The 14,584-nt window shown below is 48.8% G+C and overlaps 1 protein-coding gene across 1 annotated transcript; it reads left to right on the top strand.

Moving 5' to 3' along the window:
* Positions 1-200: 200 nt before the first annotated feature.
* NFAM1 (NFAT activating protein with ITAM motif 1) lies at positions 201-14,584 on the top strand. The gene is given in 7 exon segments (XM_050911701.1): positions 201-398; positions 400-592; positions 2,718-3,053; positions 4,121-4,230; positions 6,840-6,938; positions 11,544-11,630; positions 14,362-14,584. Coding segments are annotated over 7 exon segments (1,083 nt in total). The 3' UTR covers positions 14,422-14,584.

Here is a 14,584-nt window from a genome sequence, read left to right as displayed (position 1 = left end):
CAAATCCTTGCAAAATTATGGTAAAAATCCCACTTTGCCACTTTTAAGCTTGTCCATCGCTCCAGAGTCAGTTGAATCCTTCCCTGAATTTGACCACGTTCACCTCAAATGGCCTCGATCTGCATCAGTCAAAGCACATTTTTTTCCATATTCCAACATGGGGCTTCGGTCACTGTGGAAGGTGGCAAAGTTTGCGTTAAATGCGTGTGATATTTTACGGTCATTGGGAGACAAAGCTCTATGCATTAAAGAGCTTATAGTCTAATCTTTGGACACCTGCTGGTAGGTGTAACACCATCGTAATAGTACAGAGAAATGAACCCCGGTGCGGGGAGGAGTCTGACCGAAAAGCAGAAGAGCCTGCATCTGCCAGGAACAGCTTGCCAAAAGCAGTGTGTTGTCCATCCCCTCCGTCCCTTGGCAAACGGGAAGGGATCAACCAGCTGCCTGGGCATGGAAATACCTGACAAACCCCCATCTCTTTTGCCTTTTGGATCTTCGTGTCTGGTTGCTTTCTTACAGCCTTTGACCCCCATCATGGCCTCTAATCTAAAAGTCATCTTCCTGTTTCTTTGGTTGCTTCAGTGTGGAGGTAAAAAAACGTCTTTTTATTCCTTTTGTTTACTCTCACGTTTGTTCATAGTAGAGCATTTCCAGCTGCTATCTTTTGCTAATTTCCAGAGATCCCCTCTAGGATTTTGCACGCTGCTGCTATTTCTGTCTTTTAAGCATTTCAAAGCTGAGAGAGAGAATCCTCAAGAAAGGAGGAACATGGGAGAAGGGTTAGATAACCTAAATAAAATGGTTTGGCTTTTCCCCTGGCATGTTCTTCTCAAGCTAATGGCTCCTGGGATACTGTAAGAAGATGGATCTCTCCTCTGTTTTGTTACAGCAGTGCTTAGCCATGACTTGTATAGAAACTATATTCATGTGTGTTCTGCTGGGTAGAGATGAGGAGAAGGATGATGAATGATGAATTATTTTAGAAAATAAGGCCCAGAAGAGACCACTCGGGTTATCACTCCCACAGTGTCTGCAGGATTTTCTGTTACCATCTTTCCATAATATTGTATCTAGTGTACACAGGACTGTGCACTCACAACGAATGAGCATGTCCCTTAGGACTGTACTGTATCTTGGTTGCTTTTACAGCTAAGAACCTTTCTCCAGCGATGTAACCTAAGCTCTTCCTTACTCTCAGGCTATTGTCCCTGGCTATGACATCTGTAGAGGATTTTCCTTAATAGATATTACTTCCCAATGGTCCTTTCTGGACAGTGGCCGTGCCCTCCCTCCATTATTGCCCCCCACAACGCTTCCTCAGTGCTCAGCATTCAGCAGCGCTAAGTCTGAGTTGCCTTTTCCGATGCCGAATCCCGCTGTGCAGAGGTCATGCTGCTGTTGCAATGCAGCGTTAGTGCACGATGACAGGAAAGCAAGCCTGGCTGTGCTCTGGGACAACTTTAATGCCTTGTTATGAGCCTGTTCATAGATGCAGAACCCCAGGGAATCCCATCAAAAGCATGAATGGAAAAGCCTGCCCATCCCCTACTTTCTCTCTCTACTTTTTTTCCCCCCTTCTATTTTCATGTCTCTGAAAGAATTCTTCATTTTGTAAGAGAACTTGTGTGTAAGTTTCCAGTTCCCTTTTTTAAAGACAACAATGGTTTGCATGGGCCTCCTCTTAAGTTGCTTTATATGCGGTGTTATGTCAGCTGCCAAACAAATAGATCCGGAGACTGCCTGATGTTAAACCCAGATTTGGCTGCAAAGCCAAAGAGGTCCTGTACCCCAGGCTCCTTACTAGCCCGTGCCTCACTCTTAGCTTTTTTTATTTTTTATTAAACAAAACGGGGAGTGAACTATGGTGTGGTTCCCCATCTGTGCTTATTCATCCTCTCTTGTAACTCCCGACATCATTGTCTACTGAACTGCAGTGATAGATCACTTTCAATAGCTCTGTCTGTGTAAGGAGGAAGCACATGAAGGGCATGATCTCCCATCTCTCTGCCTAAGATACTGTCACGTATAGATACTTAAGATCTGCAGTCTTCTGCAGATAGTTCCCGTATCTAGCATCGAGTCTTGCGCTTTGCTGCCCATTTACAGCAGCAAAAGTTTGGAGTGATTAAGCTGTGTCTTATTTCTCATGGCCCCGGTGCTGGCCCCCGTACAGAATATGCAATTTCCTTCCTCGCTCGTGCTTCAGAAGTACACAGTCCCACTGATAACACCTGCTTCCGTACAGCACCTTCACTGCTGCAGAATCATCACATGGCCGCACATAGATGCCCAAGCAGAAGTTCTTAACTCCCGAGCTTCAGGAGATGTCCAGCTAGTGTTTGTCTTGGAAAATCGCTTTCTGTTTATCCACTGTAAATACAGTCTCACACCACTGCAAAATCTGTTCACTTCCTGCTGCATTTCCTGTCTTTCTGTGTGCTGGCATTGTACGGAGGAGCTCACGAGGGAAAAGGGGAAGCCTGTGAATGCAACAGGCTATCGCAAATCACACAGCAATTACCTAAGAGATGTGGCAGATCACACAGGGCACATGCTCTGAATCACTCAATTTCTGACAGGGGCCAACACTGAGTGCTATGGGCGCGCTTCCTGACGTACAGTTATTTTCACCATGTGATCCTGTCTTTGGGGCAGCAGTCCTCTCCTGACTTAAAGTGATGTTAGGTGACTGCTAACAATTATTACCTTTACAGGGGGAATTGTCGATGTACAGCAGAAACCTCCAATCCAGGTTGCACTGCTCAAGGAAGGAATATCCATCCCCTGTGAAGTCATCTTCCCTTACATGCCAAAATACACCAAATTTTCAATCTTCTATTACTGGATTAATTCACTAGGCGAGAAAACATCCATCTATAGTAGGTCGGAAAACGTAGCCATCCCTTCTGGAAAAGAGAATAAGACTGCTACCTTATCTTACAACCACAGAATCATGCCACTTGAAAACACTTCTACTGGCACATACTACTGCGAGGTCAAATGGAATGGCATTCAGAAAATGGGAAAGGGAGTGTTTGTCCTTGCTAGAGGTAAGTGAACAACCAGAAAGGAAGGGCAGGTGGTTAAAAATCAGCTGGATCGGGCTATGAAAAGATGATCTTTGCTCTTCTTTTCCTTTACCCCAACACGCTATGAAGTCAGGTGGGAATAATACTTTATGCCCAATACTTAATGCCATCAGAGTTGAATGCACTTTACACAGGTGACCTGTGCTGCTGTTCCCAATGCACAGATGGGGACATGAAGATGCAGTAATTTTTATCTGCCCTGCCACAGCCTCCTGGGAATGGCAGGCTTAAAGTCAGGGTCTAACCAGGGAGGCTGGGCACTGGGTCACAGGGTGCTTTTAGGTGTCAGTGTTCAGGAGACAGTGCGGTTTGGCCTTGAGCAGTGTGACAGAGACAGTTGAGCACAAGGTCAGTGGTTAGGGTGCTCGCCGTAATCAGATGTACAGGTTAGGTGGTTACTGCTAGGGGCTCACGAACAGGTTAGGGGCTCACCATAATCCCTCCCTCTTTTCCATGTGGTACAAGGGGTCAGTTGTTCTGTTAATGCGCAGACTGGAAAGCAAGGCAGAGCTTCATGCCAAGATAAAAGGAATGTTATGGAAAAGTGATAAGGACATGCATGCTGCTGACTGGCTGGATTGCATTACTGAATGCTGGATATGAAAAACTTCTTAGAAAGTGTACTGCAAAGAGCCGTGACGAAATAGCTTTGCTACACGGGTCAGAGGATGCCTACAGTACCCACCCTGCTAGTTTTTGTGGCCTGTGTGCTTTCTACCATCTGTCTTTCTGCCCCTAACACTAAAGACCTTTGCCAGCCTCTACCAACCACTTTTCTTGGCTCTCATGTGACCTCCCTCCGATCTACATGAAGTGCAGCTGCTTACATCCTGTCTCTTCTGCATGATTCTTCAGCTGCACCCTGCTCTCTGTTCAGTCAGATTAGGTTTTGAAGGGTGTGTGCATCTGTGCCACCGTATTCTGCACTGCTTCTGTATTTTAGTTCTCTCAAGACTCTTTCCAGGGTTAAAAATGCAGCAGGATTGTAACTTCCACTCACACTGAATCTATTGCCTTCTTTCTTACAGGTACAGGGTACGTAGAGACCTCTTATGGGTGGGAAATCCTCATTACCCTTACCACTCTTCTTGCTGTATTGAGCATCACCACAACAGCTCTGCTTCTGTGGAAAAGAAAGGCAAGTTATAACCAAATAAAAAGCAATACCTAACATGACCCATTCTAGGAATTTATTTCATTGCTTCTAACTTGGCTGGATTGGAAGTCCCCGTGCTGAAATTTTCCATGCTGGGTGTCTGCATCAGGTTTATTTTCTTTTTTTAAGTTCAGCCTTTCTGAGAAAAAAGATTACAGGAAAGACAAAACGAGTCATTGATTTGTCCATTAAAGAAATTCTGGTAATCATTTTGACTCCAGCATACTCTGCTTTAGAGCAAGGATCTGATACAGGGCAAGAAGTCACACTAGCAGTGTGCTGGCCCTGAGAATATTTAAGGAGACGTAGCCTTGTGATGGGTTTTTGGAAAATTGCAGTTTGTGCATGCTCAGTCATGGCTCTTGTCAATTTAGCAGCTCAGTTGTCGAAAGGAGCCCCTGTGAGGCTGCCTTTCCAGACGGTGCCAGTCAGACAGGTAATGATGTCCTGTGCACCCAAGCAAGTCTGTTGCAGCTCTGGTGGCAGGAGGAGGGCAGGACTCTCCCTGTTTCTAATCCTCTTTCAAGATGGGGGCTACTCTGGTTCAAGGGCACAACCTAATTGCAAGGAGACTGCAATTGTGTTCCTGAGCCATGGCTCGGGCACCATAGAAGAAAATAATCTGCAGTGTGGACGGGATGAGGACCAGAACCTTGGGCATGTGTTTGGCAGAGAAAACATTAAGAGACAGAGAGGAGAAGGTCAGGACAAGGATCCCAAGGAAGCCTGTGTGGAAGTCCCAACTAACTGGAAAAAACAGAGACAAGGACCTGAGGAGCAACCTGCTTTAGTTGACTCTGCTTTCAGCAGTGGGGGATTGGACTAGACAATCTCCAGAGGCACCTTCCAACAGCAGTGATTCGGTGGGGCTGGAAGAAGGAGCCTCTGGAGGGAAACTGGGACGGGAATCCCGAGCGAGGAAGCACTGGAGCTTGGAGGAGGGTGTTAAGACTGGACTGACAGGGTCCCTCAGGTGAGCAGACTAGTGGCACAGGTTGGGACCAGCTGGGTAAAGAGCTGGAAGCTGGGATGAGTAGCTGACGGCAAAGGGGAAGCCAGGAGTGGGGAAGAAAGGATGTAGAGAGCAGGAGAAGAAAAGCCAAAATTAGAGCTGAAAGATCTGGATGAGAGAGGGGCCCTGTGGAAAAAACTCTGGAGTTGTGATACTGGAATCCCTGTTGTTTGGGGAAAACCTACTGCTCCTAGTCCTGCCACCTTCAGGCGTTCAAATAGCATCCTCTGCATTCTTCCAGAGATCTCAAGGCTGGCTTAAAAAAACCTGATGTCTTTTAGAACGGAAATTGGGGATTGTTGTTTTCTAGGTAGAGTATGCCCCATATTTACTCTTTCAAGCTGCTCTCTGCCACCACGACAGCAGACTCTCTGCATGCATTTTTATGTGGAGGCTGTGCTGCTGGTACAGCCCTACGACTCCAAGGAGCATCAGGCTTCAGCACACACAGTCAGAGATCATGAGGTTGAAAACAGAATGGCAGCAGTTGGCAGACCTGCTAATCTCGTGAGACTTACCTTGCAGGCAGTCTGATGGAGGGGGAAGGAGTGTAAGCAGCAGAGTGACTAGGCTGGAGACAGGCCCCCATCTTTGCTTGCCTAGACAGCGTCTCCATGGGGATGAGGAGGGAGGCACTGTCACGACTTGCCGATTGGCATCTCTAGGTTTTGAGGTGGGCCAGCAAGTCTCAGACCTACGGGCTTTCCTTGGGGCCCGAAGAGATCATGCAGTCATTACATTTGCCCTCCTGCAGAACACAGCCCATATTTCTCACCACAGCTTGCTCAGACCTGCTGGTTTAAAAATGTTTATCTTTAAGAGAAGCTATTTAGCATCCTCCTTAGTTACTAATGGACTGGAAAGCAGTTCATCGTTTTCATGTGATGTGAATATAATCATCCCACTTCTTTCTGAATTAGAACAGAGATGCTTAGCAAAGCCTTCTGCCTTTTCTGCCTCCTCGCTTGCTTGCTGAGCAGGGCTAACCCTTATCTGTGCATGAATGGAACATGTTCAAGGAGAACTCATCTGAAGCAAGACACATTGCAGAGGAAGAGACCTTCTTCCTTCAACTCCATGCTGGACTTGCACGTTAGTGTATCACTGACTATATGTCATCATTAATGGTCGTCTGGTGCTCTTCTCTAGACTCTGTGTATTAGCAAAAGCTTCCCGGCCAAATCCTGACAAAAGTCACTGCGTTTTGCCTGTCTGAAATTCCCCTGCACACTTTGAACAGGGCCCTGCTTTACGCCATGTTCTACAGCATTGTTGTGTGCTGTTAAATACGTACACCCTCCATCCAGCTAAGTTTCAGTGGTGGAACAGATTTCTATGTACGCACAGAGCCCAGTTCTCCTTTCTACTGCTCCAGTGTAAGTCATCAGACTCCTCCATTTTACCCTGAGGTGAGGAAAGGGACCAGCCCGCATTGTGCAGAGAGTGCCAGCACTCTTTGCTGTGGAAGCACTCAGGGGGTGTGCGAGCAGCTGGCTTTGACATGACATTGGTGTTCACTTCATCTTTGGGAACATGGTGTTTTCTCCAAATGTGTCATTTGGTGTCTTGTCCTGAGCAGGTGGTGTGCCCTAGAAGGAACCAGCTAAATATCCTGAGACAGAAGGTGGAAACGCAGCCCCCTTCAGCCAGCCCACCACCACCACCTCCTGTCTATGATGTGAGTACCAGAATTGCCCTCCATCCCTTCTGTCCACATCATGGTACAACCCTTCCTTTCCCTGCCCTGCCATGGTACAGACAATGCCAGTATCATGATGTGAAACATAAGCAATACCTGTGTACCAGCCTGGTACTGGTGACCTTGCCCCTGTTTAGCTCCTCTCAGGACTGTGCATGTTGCATGTCTCCATCCTGGTCCCACTCGTGGCCTCCCCGGTGCCAAAGCCTTGCACCATGCGCTGCTGGGCAGCACCCTTCCCTCTGCCAGCAGTGTGGCAGCACAGAGCAGCAAGTGTGGGGCCAGAGAGAGTTCCTGGTGGTAGAAGGGTCTCCAGAAGTCAGGAAGCAAGAGGGGATCTTAGCCCCAGTTTGTACTGTAGAGTGTCTCAAGGACAAGGCTCAGGAAAGGGGCAGAGAGAAGTGTTCCCTGCAACAACCCCAGCAGTTTAGAGCTCCTGCTGTGACACCTTCACCGGTGTCAATGTCACAGACCACTGCAGTGCTGAGCAGGCTGACTAGCTCTCAGGGGGAAAAGGGCAGGAGGAAAGTGAAAGGAGTCTCTTTTTTGGAGCATTTCCCTTTTCATTGCATAGGATCTCCTTTTCCATTCCCCAAACTGGGAAACGCTGACTGCTCCCACTCCTCGAGCCCAGTAGCCGCAGCGTCATAGGTAGTAGGATTGGAGTGGCTCTCCTGAAATATCAGGCCCAGACCTGAGCTACCTCAAGTAACCATGACCCCTAATCCCATTTACAACCCATCCAGCTCCATTTAAAATGGATTCCTTTTTTTCCTTTTACTCCCATGGGAGGGCTGCTCCACTAAGAAGGGAAGGGGTTTTTTCCCCCCATGATCTGTGGGACAAACAAGGAGGAATAAAATGAAAGTGAGTAGAGAAGGATGTTGCCTGAATATTAGGAAACCTTTCTGACTGTGAGGTCTATAAGGGCTGGAAAAGTCTCTCCGAGGAAAACCTGTAAGCTCTGCTGCATTAATCATTTAAACTAAACAAAGCAAAGCTCTGGAGAATGTACTACAGAGAGGAGCAAAGCTCTGCCAAAGAGGCAGGAGACCTGATAGGGAGCAGATATGCACAAGAGGATGGGCCTGCCCCCTTCTCATTCTCACTTCACAGGTCAGGGGACACCATTTTGTGGCCCTTTAATTTTTGGAGTAGAGGTTTAAAAGAAAGCACTATGTATTGTATGTGATATGTTTATTCTGGGCAAAAAGCAATGCTTTGGGTAAAGGAGGTTGCAGGTTATAAACCTTTTCATTTGTATCAAGTAATTTCTTTTTAATTCGGGCTTATAAAAATCCAAATGGGTAGCTTCCTGCTGAAGTGGATGATTTCTGCAAGGAGACAAAAAAAAAATCAAATCCATTTCTCGCTCAGTCGGCCTCGTCATGCATCCTTAGCTCCATCTTAATTACATGTTTCATCATGTTGTTCTGTTCAGGAGGCCCCACTAAGGCTAATATAGCAAGCCAGCAGAGCCAGCCTTAGGCACAGGCAGTCCTGGGAGCTGGCTGGGCCCCTGTGCTTGCAGGAGCCCTATGGACCTGGCCCAGCCAGCCTTCCCCCGAAGCCCGTTAACCACACGCCAGCTGTGCAGGGCTCTTAGCCAGCCCGGTGTGCAGGGCAGGTGGCTCAGCCCTCTTTGGCAGAGCTGCAAGCAGCCTCGGACCATCTCCTGCGTGCTGGGGGGTACGAGCCCACTTACTGCAGGTTACTTTATCGTGGAGCAGCTGCTGTAGGTGACTCATTCAGGCATGAAGCAGCAACTCCCGCCGCAGACACGGCACGTGGTGAGAGCCGGGCTGTGAGGTGAAGAGGGGGGAACATGGGGCTGCGAGGTGTAATGGGGAAGTTAATGTGGGGGAGAGAGTGAGAGCCCTGGGATGTGGACCCTGCGTTGGATGGGCCCTCAGGACAGGTGAGGGGAGTGGAAAGTCGACAAACCTTATTTCCTTTGAAAGATGACTCTGGTGCCCCACTGCTACATTTTGTTGGGACTCTGCATGGTTTAAACCCAGCTTTGCAAACTGCATTTGAAATTAGGTGCGTTGTGAAAACCCGTTGGTGTTAAATCGGGTGTTGAGCACTTAATGCTTAATTCATGGGGAGGGCACAAATCTGTGGTCAGCATTGGGGTAGGCTGAGGCAAGGAAAAGGGACAAGTGAGAAGTAACTCCAAGTGATGACATAAAGAAGGAGGACAGAGATTAGGTGATGGGACAGGAGGCCAGAACGTGCCAGATGTGCTGTCTGTGGGGGAAAGCAGGAGATCAAAGTCTGGAAAAAGGTTGGGTCAGGGAACCACAGTGTCCTTGCAGGCCTGGAGCTGAGAGCAGGAGGCAGCACTGGACATCGAAGAAAGGGCTTGGAACTGGCTGGTGCAGCTCATTAAATGCTCTATGTTATACTATACAGCAGCAAGGCTCACCCCTGGTGTGGGAAAGGTCCTAGCAAACCTTCTGCAAAGCCATCCTGCTGAACATCCCTAGGAACAAATGCCTTCCCCACTGGCCCTTCCAGGTGCCACCATTTACCTCGTGGGGGTGGGGGTATGCAGTGAAAAGCAGCACGTAGCAAAAAGGCTCAGTAATAAGGGGGCAGCTGGGCACCCACTTTGTTCCCACTACACTGCCAGGTGTTCCTAGACCTCTTTGTCCTCCTGCAGCCCCGGAGCAGCTTTACCTCGCTGCACTGCCCAGACCCAAACCTATATTTTCCTCTGTCTTCCAGCTTAGCTGCCTAGTTAATGAGCAGCTTGGAAATAACAATCTGAGGGACTCGCTTCATCCGCTTTACACTTCAAACAAGCTTTTTTGAGCAGCAAACAGAACTCCTGCGGTGCAGGCAGGTTCCAGAGCACAGGAGCTTTTCCCGGTGCAAGGGAGACAAGGAGGCTGCTCGGGGACGGGAAGGCATCTGCCAGCAGGGAGGAGAGAGGCCTGTGTGCCTCTGCTGTGACAGTAGCAGGTGGTCAGTGACCAAGTAAAAGTAATTAATTTGCAAATGGCGGTTGGAGACACCGGCTTTCCAACTGGCCAGCAAAGGATCAGCATTGTCAACAGCCTCCATGGGAAGAGGGCTTGTGGAGGGAGGGAATCTTTTTTTGAGGTTAAACACCAAAAGGATCCTTCTTGCTTGTGAGTGGCTTCAGACTAGAGCAGTGAAAGAGGCCGCCTGTCCTGCCAAGGGGACACGGAGCCAGGCTGCTGGGAGCGCAGCACACGGGACAAGGTCCTCACTGCGAGCATCACAAAGAGAATTGAAAATAAGGACGGGGAGATGGGATTTTCTGTGTGCGCATGTGCATATGCGAATAGTTGGGAATGTCTGTGTAGGCAAGCGGGTTGTTGGGAGTGGGAAGCAGACAGGTGAAATAATTTGGCTGTTCCTGGAGGAGGAGTGGGAATGGGAGAGCCGTGTGGTACTCTGTTCACTGCAGCCCCCTCCTGTCTGAGTGCCTGTTTGTTCCAAGCCCTGCTCTCAAATGCTGCTCCTCTATCATCTGGTCCTGTTCAAACCACCGTCCTGCTGGTGATGATCCTGAAAGATGCTGAGCTTTTGCAACTCCGGATGAAATGATGGGGGTTCAGGTGATTGGCAGCCCCAGAATCAAGCCTCCATGTTTTGCTCGTCCTCCTCGCTGTGTCGCAGGGCGCCTCGCTCCCTTTGCAGTCTCTCCACTAATACCATCTGCCCCTCTTGCGGCCGGAGCTCCTCCCATCTTCCTGTTGCCAGAGAAACAGCCACCTTGGCAACCTGCTGTCATCCTTGAAACACACATGGAAAAGTCCTCCTGATTGTTATGTTTGATCCTTCAGGCAGATCTGGAACATCACTCAAACTGACACGCATCTCCTGTGACACGATTACCTGGGGGACCAGCGGGTGCATATGCATGTTGGGCGTGTGTGTGTTTCTCTGCGTAGCTGTGTGGGACCATGGATATGTTTGAGGGCCTGGGATTGTATTGATTTTTTTTATTATTCTTTATTTACTCTAAGAAGAAAGGAGAGTTCTGGCTTGGAAAAAAACCCAGAAAAGAAATACAAATCATGCCTGATATAGGGTTTCCCATTTTTGACAGTCCCTGTGCTTCAGGACCTCAGCCTCACCTCTCTTCTCACCCTTGTGTGCCCAGAATAACCATGAGCAAGAACTTGTGGGTGTCAGGCACCTAAACAGTCTTAGGCAATGCAGAGCACTGCTGGTTACCTGTGGTCCCCATGGTGCACAATATCCTTTCATATGGCAGAGGGGTCTTTATTCTGCATTCTGAGACAATTTGGAGCGGAGGGAGGCAGGGGCATTGGCATTGCTCTCCACTGCCTTGCACAGGGTAGGTAACATCAAAGCCTGTCTCTGTGAGCCTGAAAAAGAAAGATGATGTAGCTGCACTGTAAAGATTTCAGGGGAAAAGGATTTTCTTTTTGCCCAAGTTCAGGTCAGGAACTTCAAAATTTTGGAGATGGTAGGGGCTCCTAAAAAATGTCAGGCACGAGATGGGGAGCAACCCAGTGGGCAATTAGTTGTCTTAAACCTAAGTAATTTATTTGACCCCTCCTCTCTTCTCTCTTCCCTGTGCAGTGCCTGGATTTGCAGCAAGTTGATGTCTATTCTATCCTTGAGAACAACACAAACAACCCATCACCCAGAAAGAGTCCTCCAGGGAAGGTAAGGGCTGGGGCCCTGTTCTTGGAGAGTTCCCTTATGCACTGGGCTCGTGGGGAAAGAAAACCCACAGGGTCGCCATGGCGCCAGCCGTCAGTAAGTGTGTCTCCAGTCCCACCGAAAGGGGAAAACGGGACGTGGCATCCACTCACCAGCTGGGCTGCACATGTAGCCTATCTTCCCTCTTCCGGCAGAACCCTTGCTCCTGCAGCTCTACCAGTTCTGGCAGTCCCAGTTTTTCACTTTCATGCAGAATTTTTTCATTTCATGCGAATGCTTTGCTGTATGACGTGTGCTGAAAGACATTGAGGGGTTTGGTGTTGCTGCTCCCTCTGAACGGGACGGACGTTCATGGAGAGTTGGCCAGATGCTGGTCCCCACTATTGCCCTTTCCAGATTATTTAGGCAGCTGAGAAGTCCTCTGGGGTAGACGAATCTGTGCACCGGGGGCAGACCGTGGACACAGCTTTGCTCTCACCGGCATTAAGCACCTGAGAGCCATTTCATGGTAGCAGAAGCTAAGATGGTCTGAACAGAGGCTGGGCTGATACAGTCTCTGTCAGCTCTGGGGCTCAGGAAAAGGCAGCGTGGGTATGTTTTGGGCTCGGATCTTCTTGCTGGGCTGGGAGTTATGAGTTAGAGACAAGGAACTAAATCCACTCATAGTGGAAGTAGCTGCAACTCGGAATATGCAGGTGCAGATCAGTTGTTGGTGCCACATGAAGCAGACCAGAGGCCCACACTGCCCTCTACCCTGCCTTTGGCAGGCATCAGCTGTTTCACAGGGACAAAACTTGCATCAGGCACCCCAGGGAACATTTCCTTCCTGTCCTCAGAACTTTGTTGTTCTTTTCCCCTCCAGACCTCTTATCTGCTTAAAAAACATATTCACTCTTCTAACGTTGGAAAGTGTTCCTGAAAAATGTCTCCTGCTTCCTCCCACTGATATCCTGTTGGGGAGAATTCCCCAGGTTGTCTATGCAGTGTGGAGCATGGCGCCAGCTTCAGTTGGCACCATCCCTCTGTTTCATGAAGGACAGTATTTTCCAGTGTCTGAGGCATTTTCACAACTCCCACCTTTTAGGAAAAGGTGGTCTAAAATCAAGCGGCCTCCTCTGTGTCAGAGCTACTTTCCATGTGGTCTGGTCCCAAGGCCACTGGCCTCCTGCTGTTACTGCTCTGGCACCACAGTGGTCGGTGGTAGCAAAGGCAGTGGCAGGTATCTGATTATTGAGGGGAAGGATGTGTTGTTTTATATAGGCTGTCTTATACCCCAATGCATCATATGCGCTGGAAAAGATAGCATCCCTGGTTTTGTGTTCTTGCTGCATTTTGAATTAGTTGGATAGGGAGAACAGTAGGTCCTGATCCCTCTTCCCTGTCCTGTTTATTCTTCTGTATACCTTTATCAGCTGCCCCCTTCAAAATGATTCAGTCTAGATGATGAAATGCAGTATGTGTGGGGTTTTTTCCCTACCATGGAGCTGTCTGGACTTGCTGAATGGCTTGCGTGTGGCCCACACCACTCAACCGCTGCTTTGGGGCAGTGGGTCTGTAGAACAGAGCAGGAGCAAAGCAACAAAGCAAGAGCAAAGGAGCATCTGTGTGTGAGTGAGTCTGGCACTGGTAGTCTCAGCCAGGGTGGAGTAAAGGTTGAAGCAGAGATGGGAGAAACAAAGGAGAAGAAAGCAAAGAGAGGGGATGGGATGAGCTCTCACACCAAGAGCAGACACCACCAAGTGTCTTCAGTTCTTGTGCTGGTCAGAAGGAAGGGAAGTGTGAGTGGCAGGGCCCCATGATCTCTGCACAGGAGAATTTGACTGCGCTTTCCAGTTCTGTTGCAAACACCTTAATCAGCTTCCCTCTCAGTCATCCTAGGCTGTGACCACCTGGGACACTTGTCTTCCAGCTGGCTGTGCCAGAATATAACTGGGTGTTTTCCCTAAGAGCGAGACTTGTGGGCCAGTGGGTTTGGCCTGTGAGTGGGAGCTGGGATTGCTGAACGGTGGTTGACTCTGCTGCGGAGGGTCCAGGCCAGCCCTTGCTGCAGGATGCTGCGCATAGAGGGGGAGCTGTAAAGGGAAGCAGGGCAGAGAGCCCCTGAAACAAGAGCATTTGCATGCTGTCGCACTGGACTGTCAGCCAGCTCGGGTAGCGAGGGGTTAATCCCGCATGCTTTGGAGGTGCCTGCACTCAGCACTTTTGTAAAATGTTTCCCTTTGGTAGTGGCAACAGAGAAAATGCTAGTGTAGGTAGGGCTTCATTCACCCGGGTGGCATTTCAGCTACTTGCTGTGTAACCTTGCTTACAGCAGGCCTGTGCCACACAGCGCTTAAAATATCAGTCTGTCAGCGCCTTGTCTACACAAGGAACGGTCGTGTGGAATAGACTCAACTGTTGAAGAAACAGGATTGAGGAGGTCAGGGAATTCCTCCTTCACAGAATCCAAAGTGATTTATTTTTTTACCAAGTCCAATTTTCCCTCCCCTCCCCGTCTGACAGCTTTTTGGGGGAAGAGTGACAAGTGAAGGAGGCATCTTTATCCCTTGGGCTGGATTAGTCACGTTCGTCTCTGGCGGAGCAACATTTCTCACTGTAGTGGCTTCCGTTTCAGCGGATCACTTATAGCCATTTCTAACAGAACAAACGTCAGTGTCTGCTTATTAAGAATTAATTCATCATCTTTTGAATAATTTTCCTCCATTTCTTTTTTCTCCTTTTCATCATTCTGCAGACACCTAAGAAGCCAGCAACTCTAGAAGAATCCTCTGATACATTGTATGAGAATATCTAACAGGGAAAATCTGACCCTCTGTGGACCAGACACCTTTCTGTACGGCAGAACTACTCTCGTACATTCCCAGTTCTCTGTAGAGATCCACAGCAACTTCAGGGCACAACCACGAGGGACTTGTGAACCCCTGGCTCCTTCTAAACTGCCCTTCATTAACAACAGA

Source organism: Gymnogyps californianus, chromosome 1, assembly GCF_018139145.2.
Source record: "Gymnogyps californianus isolate 813 chromosome 1, ASM1813914v2, whole genome shotgun sequence".
Classification (NCBI taxonomy): domain Eukaryota; kingdom Metazoa; phylum Chordata; class Aves; order Accipitriformes; family Cathartidae; genus Gymnogyps; species Gymnogyps californianus.
This window is presented reverse-complemented; position numbering and strand designations above follow the sequence as displayed.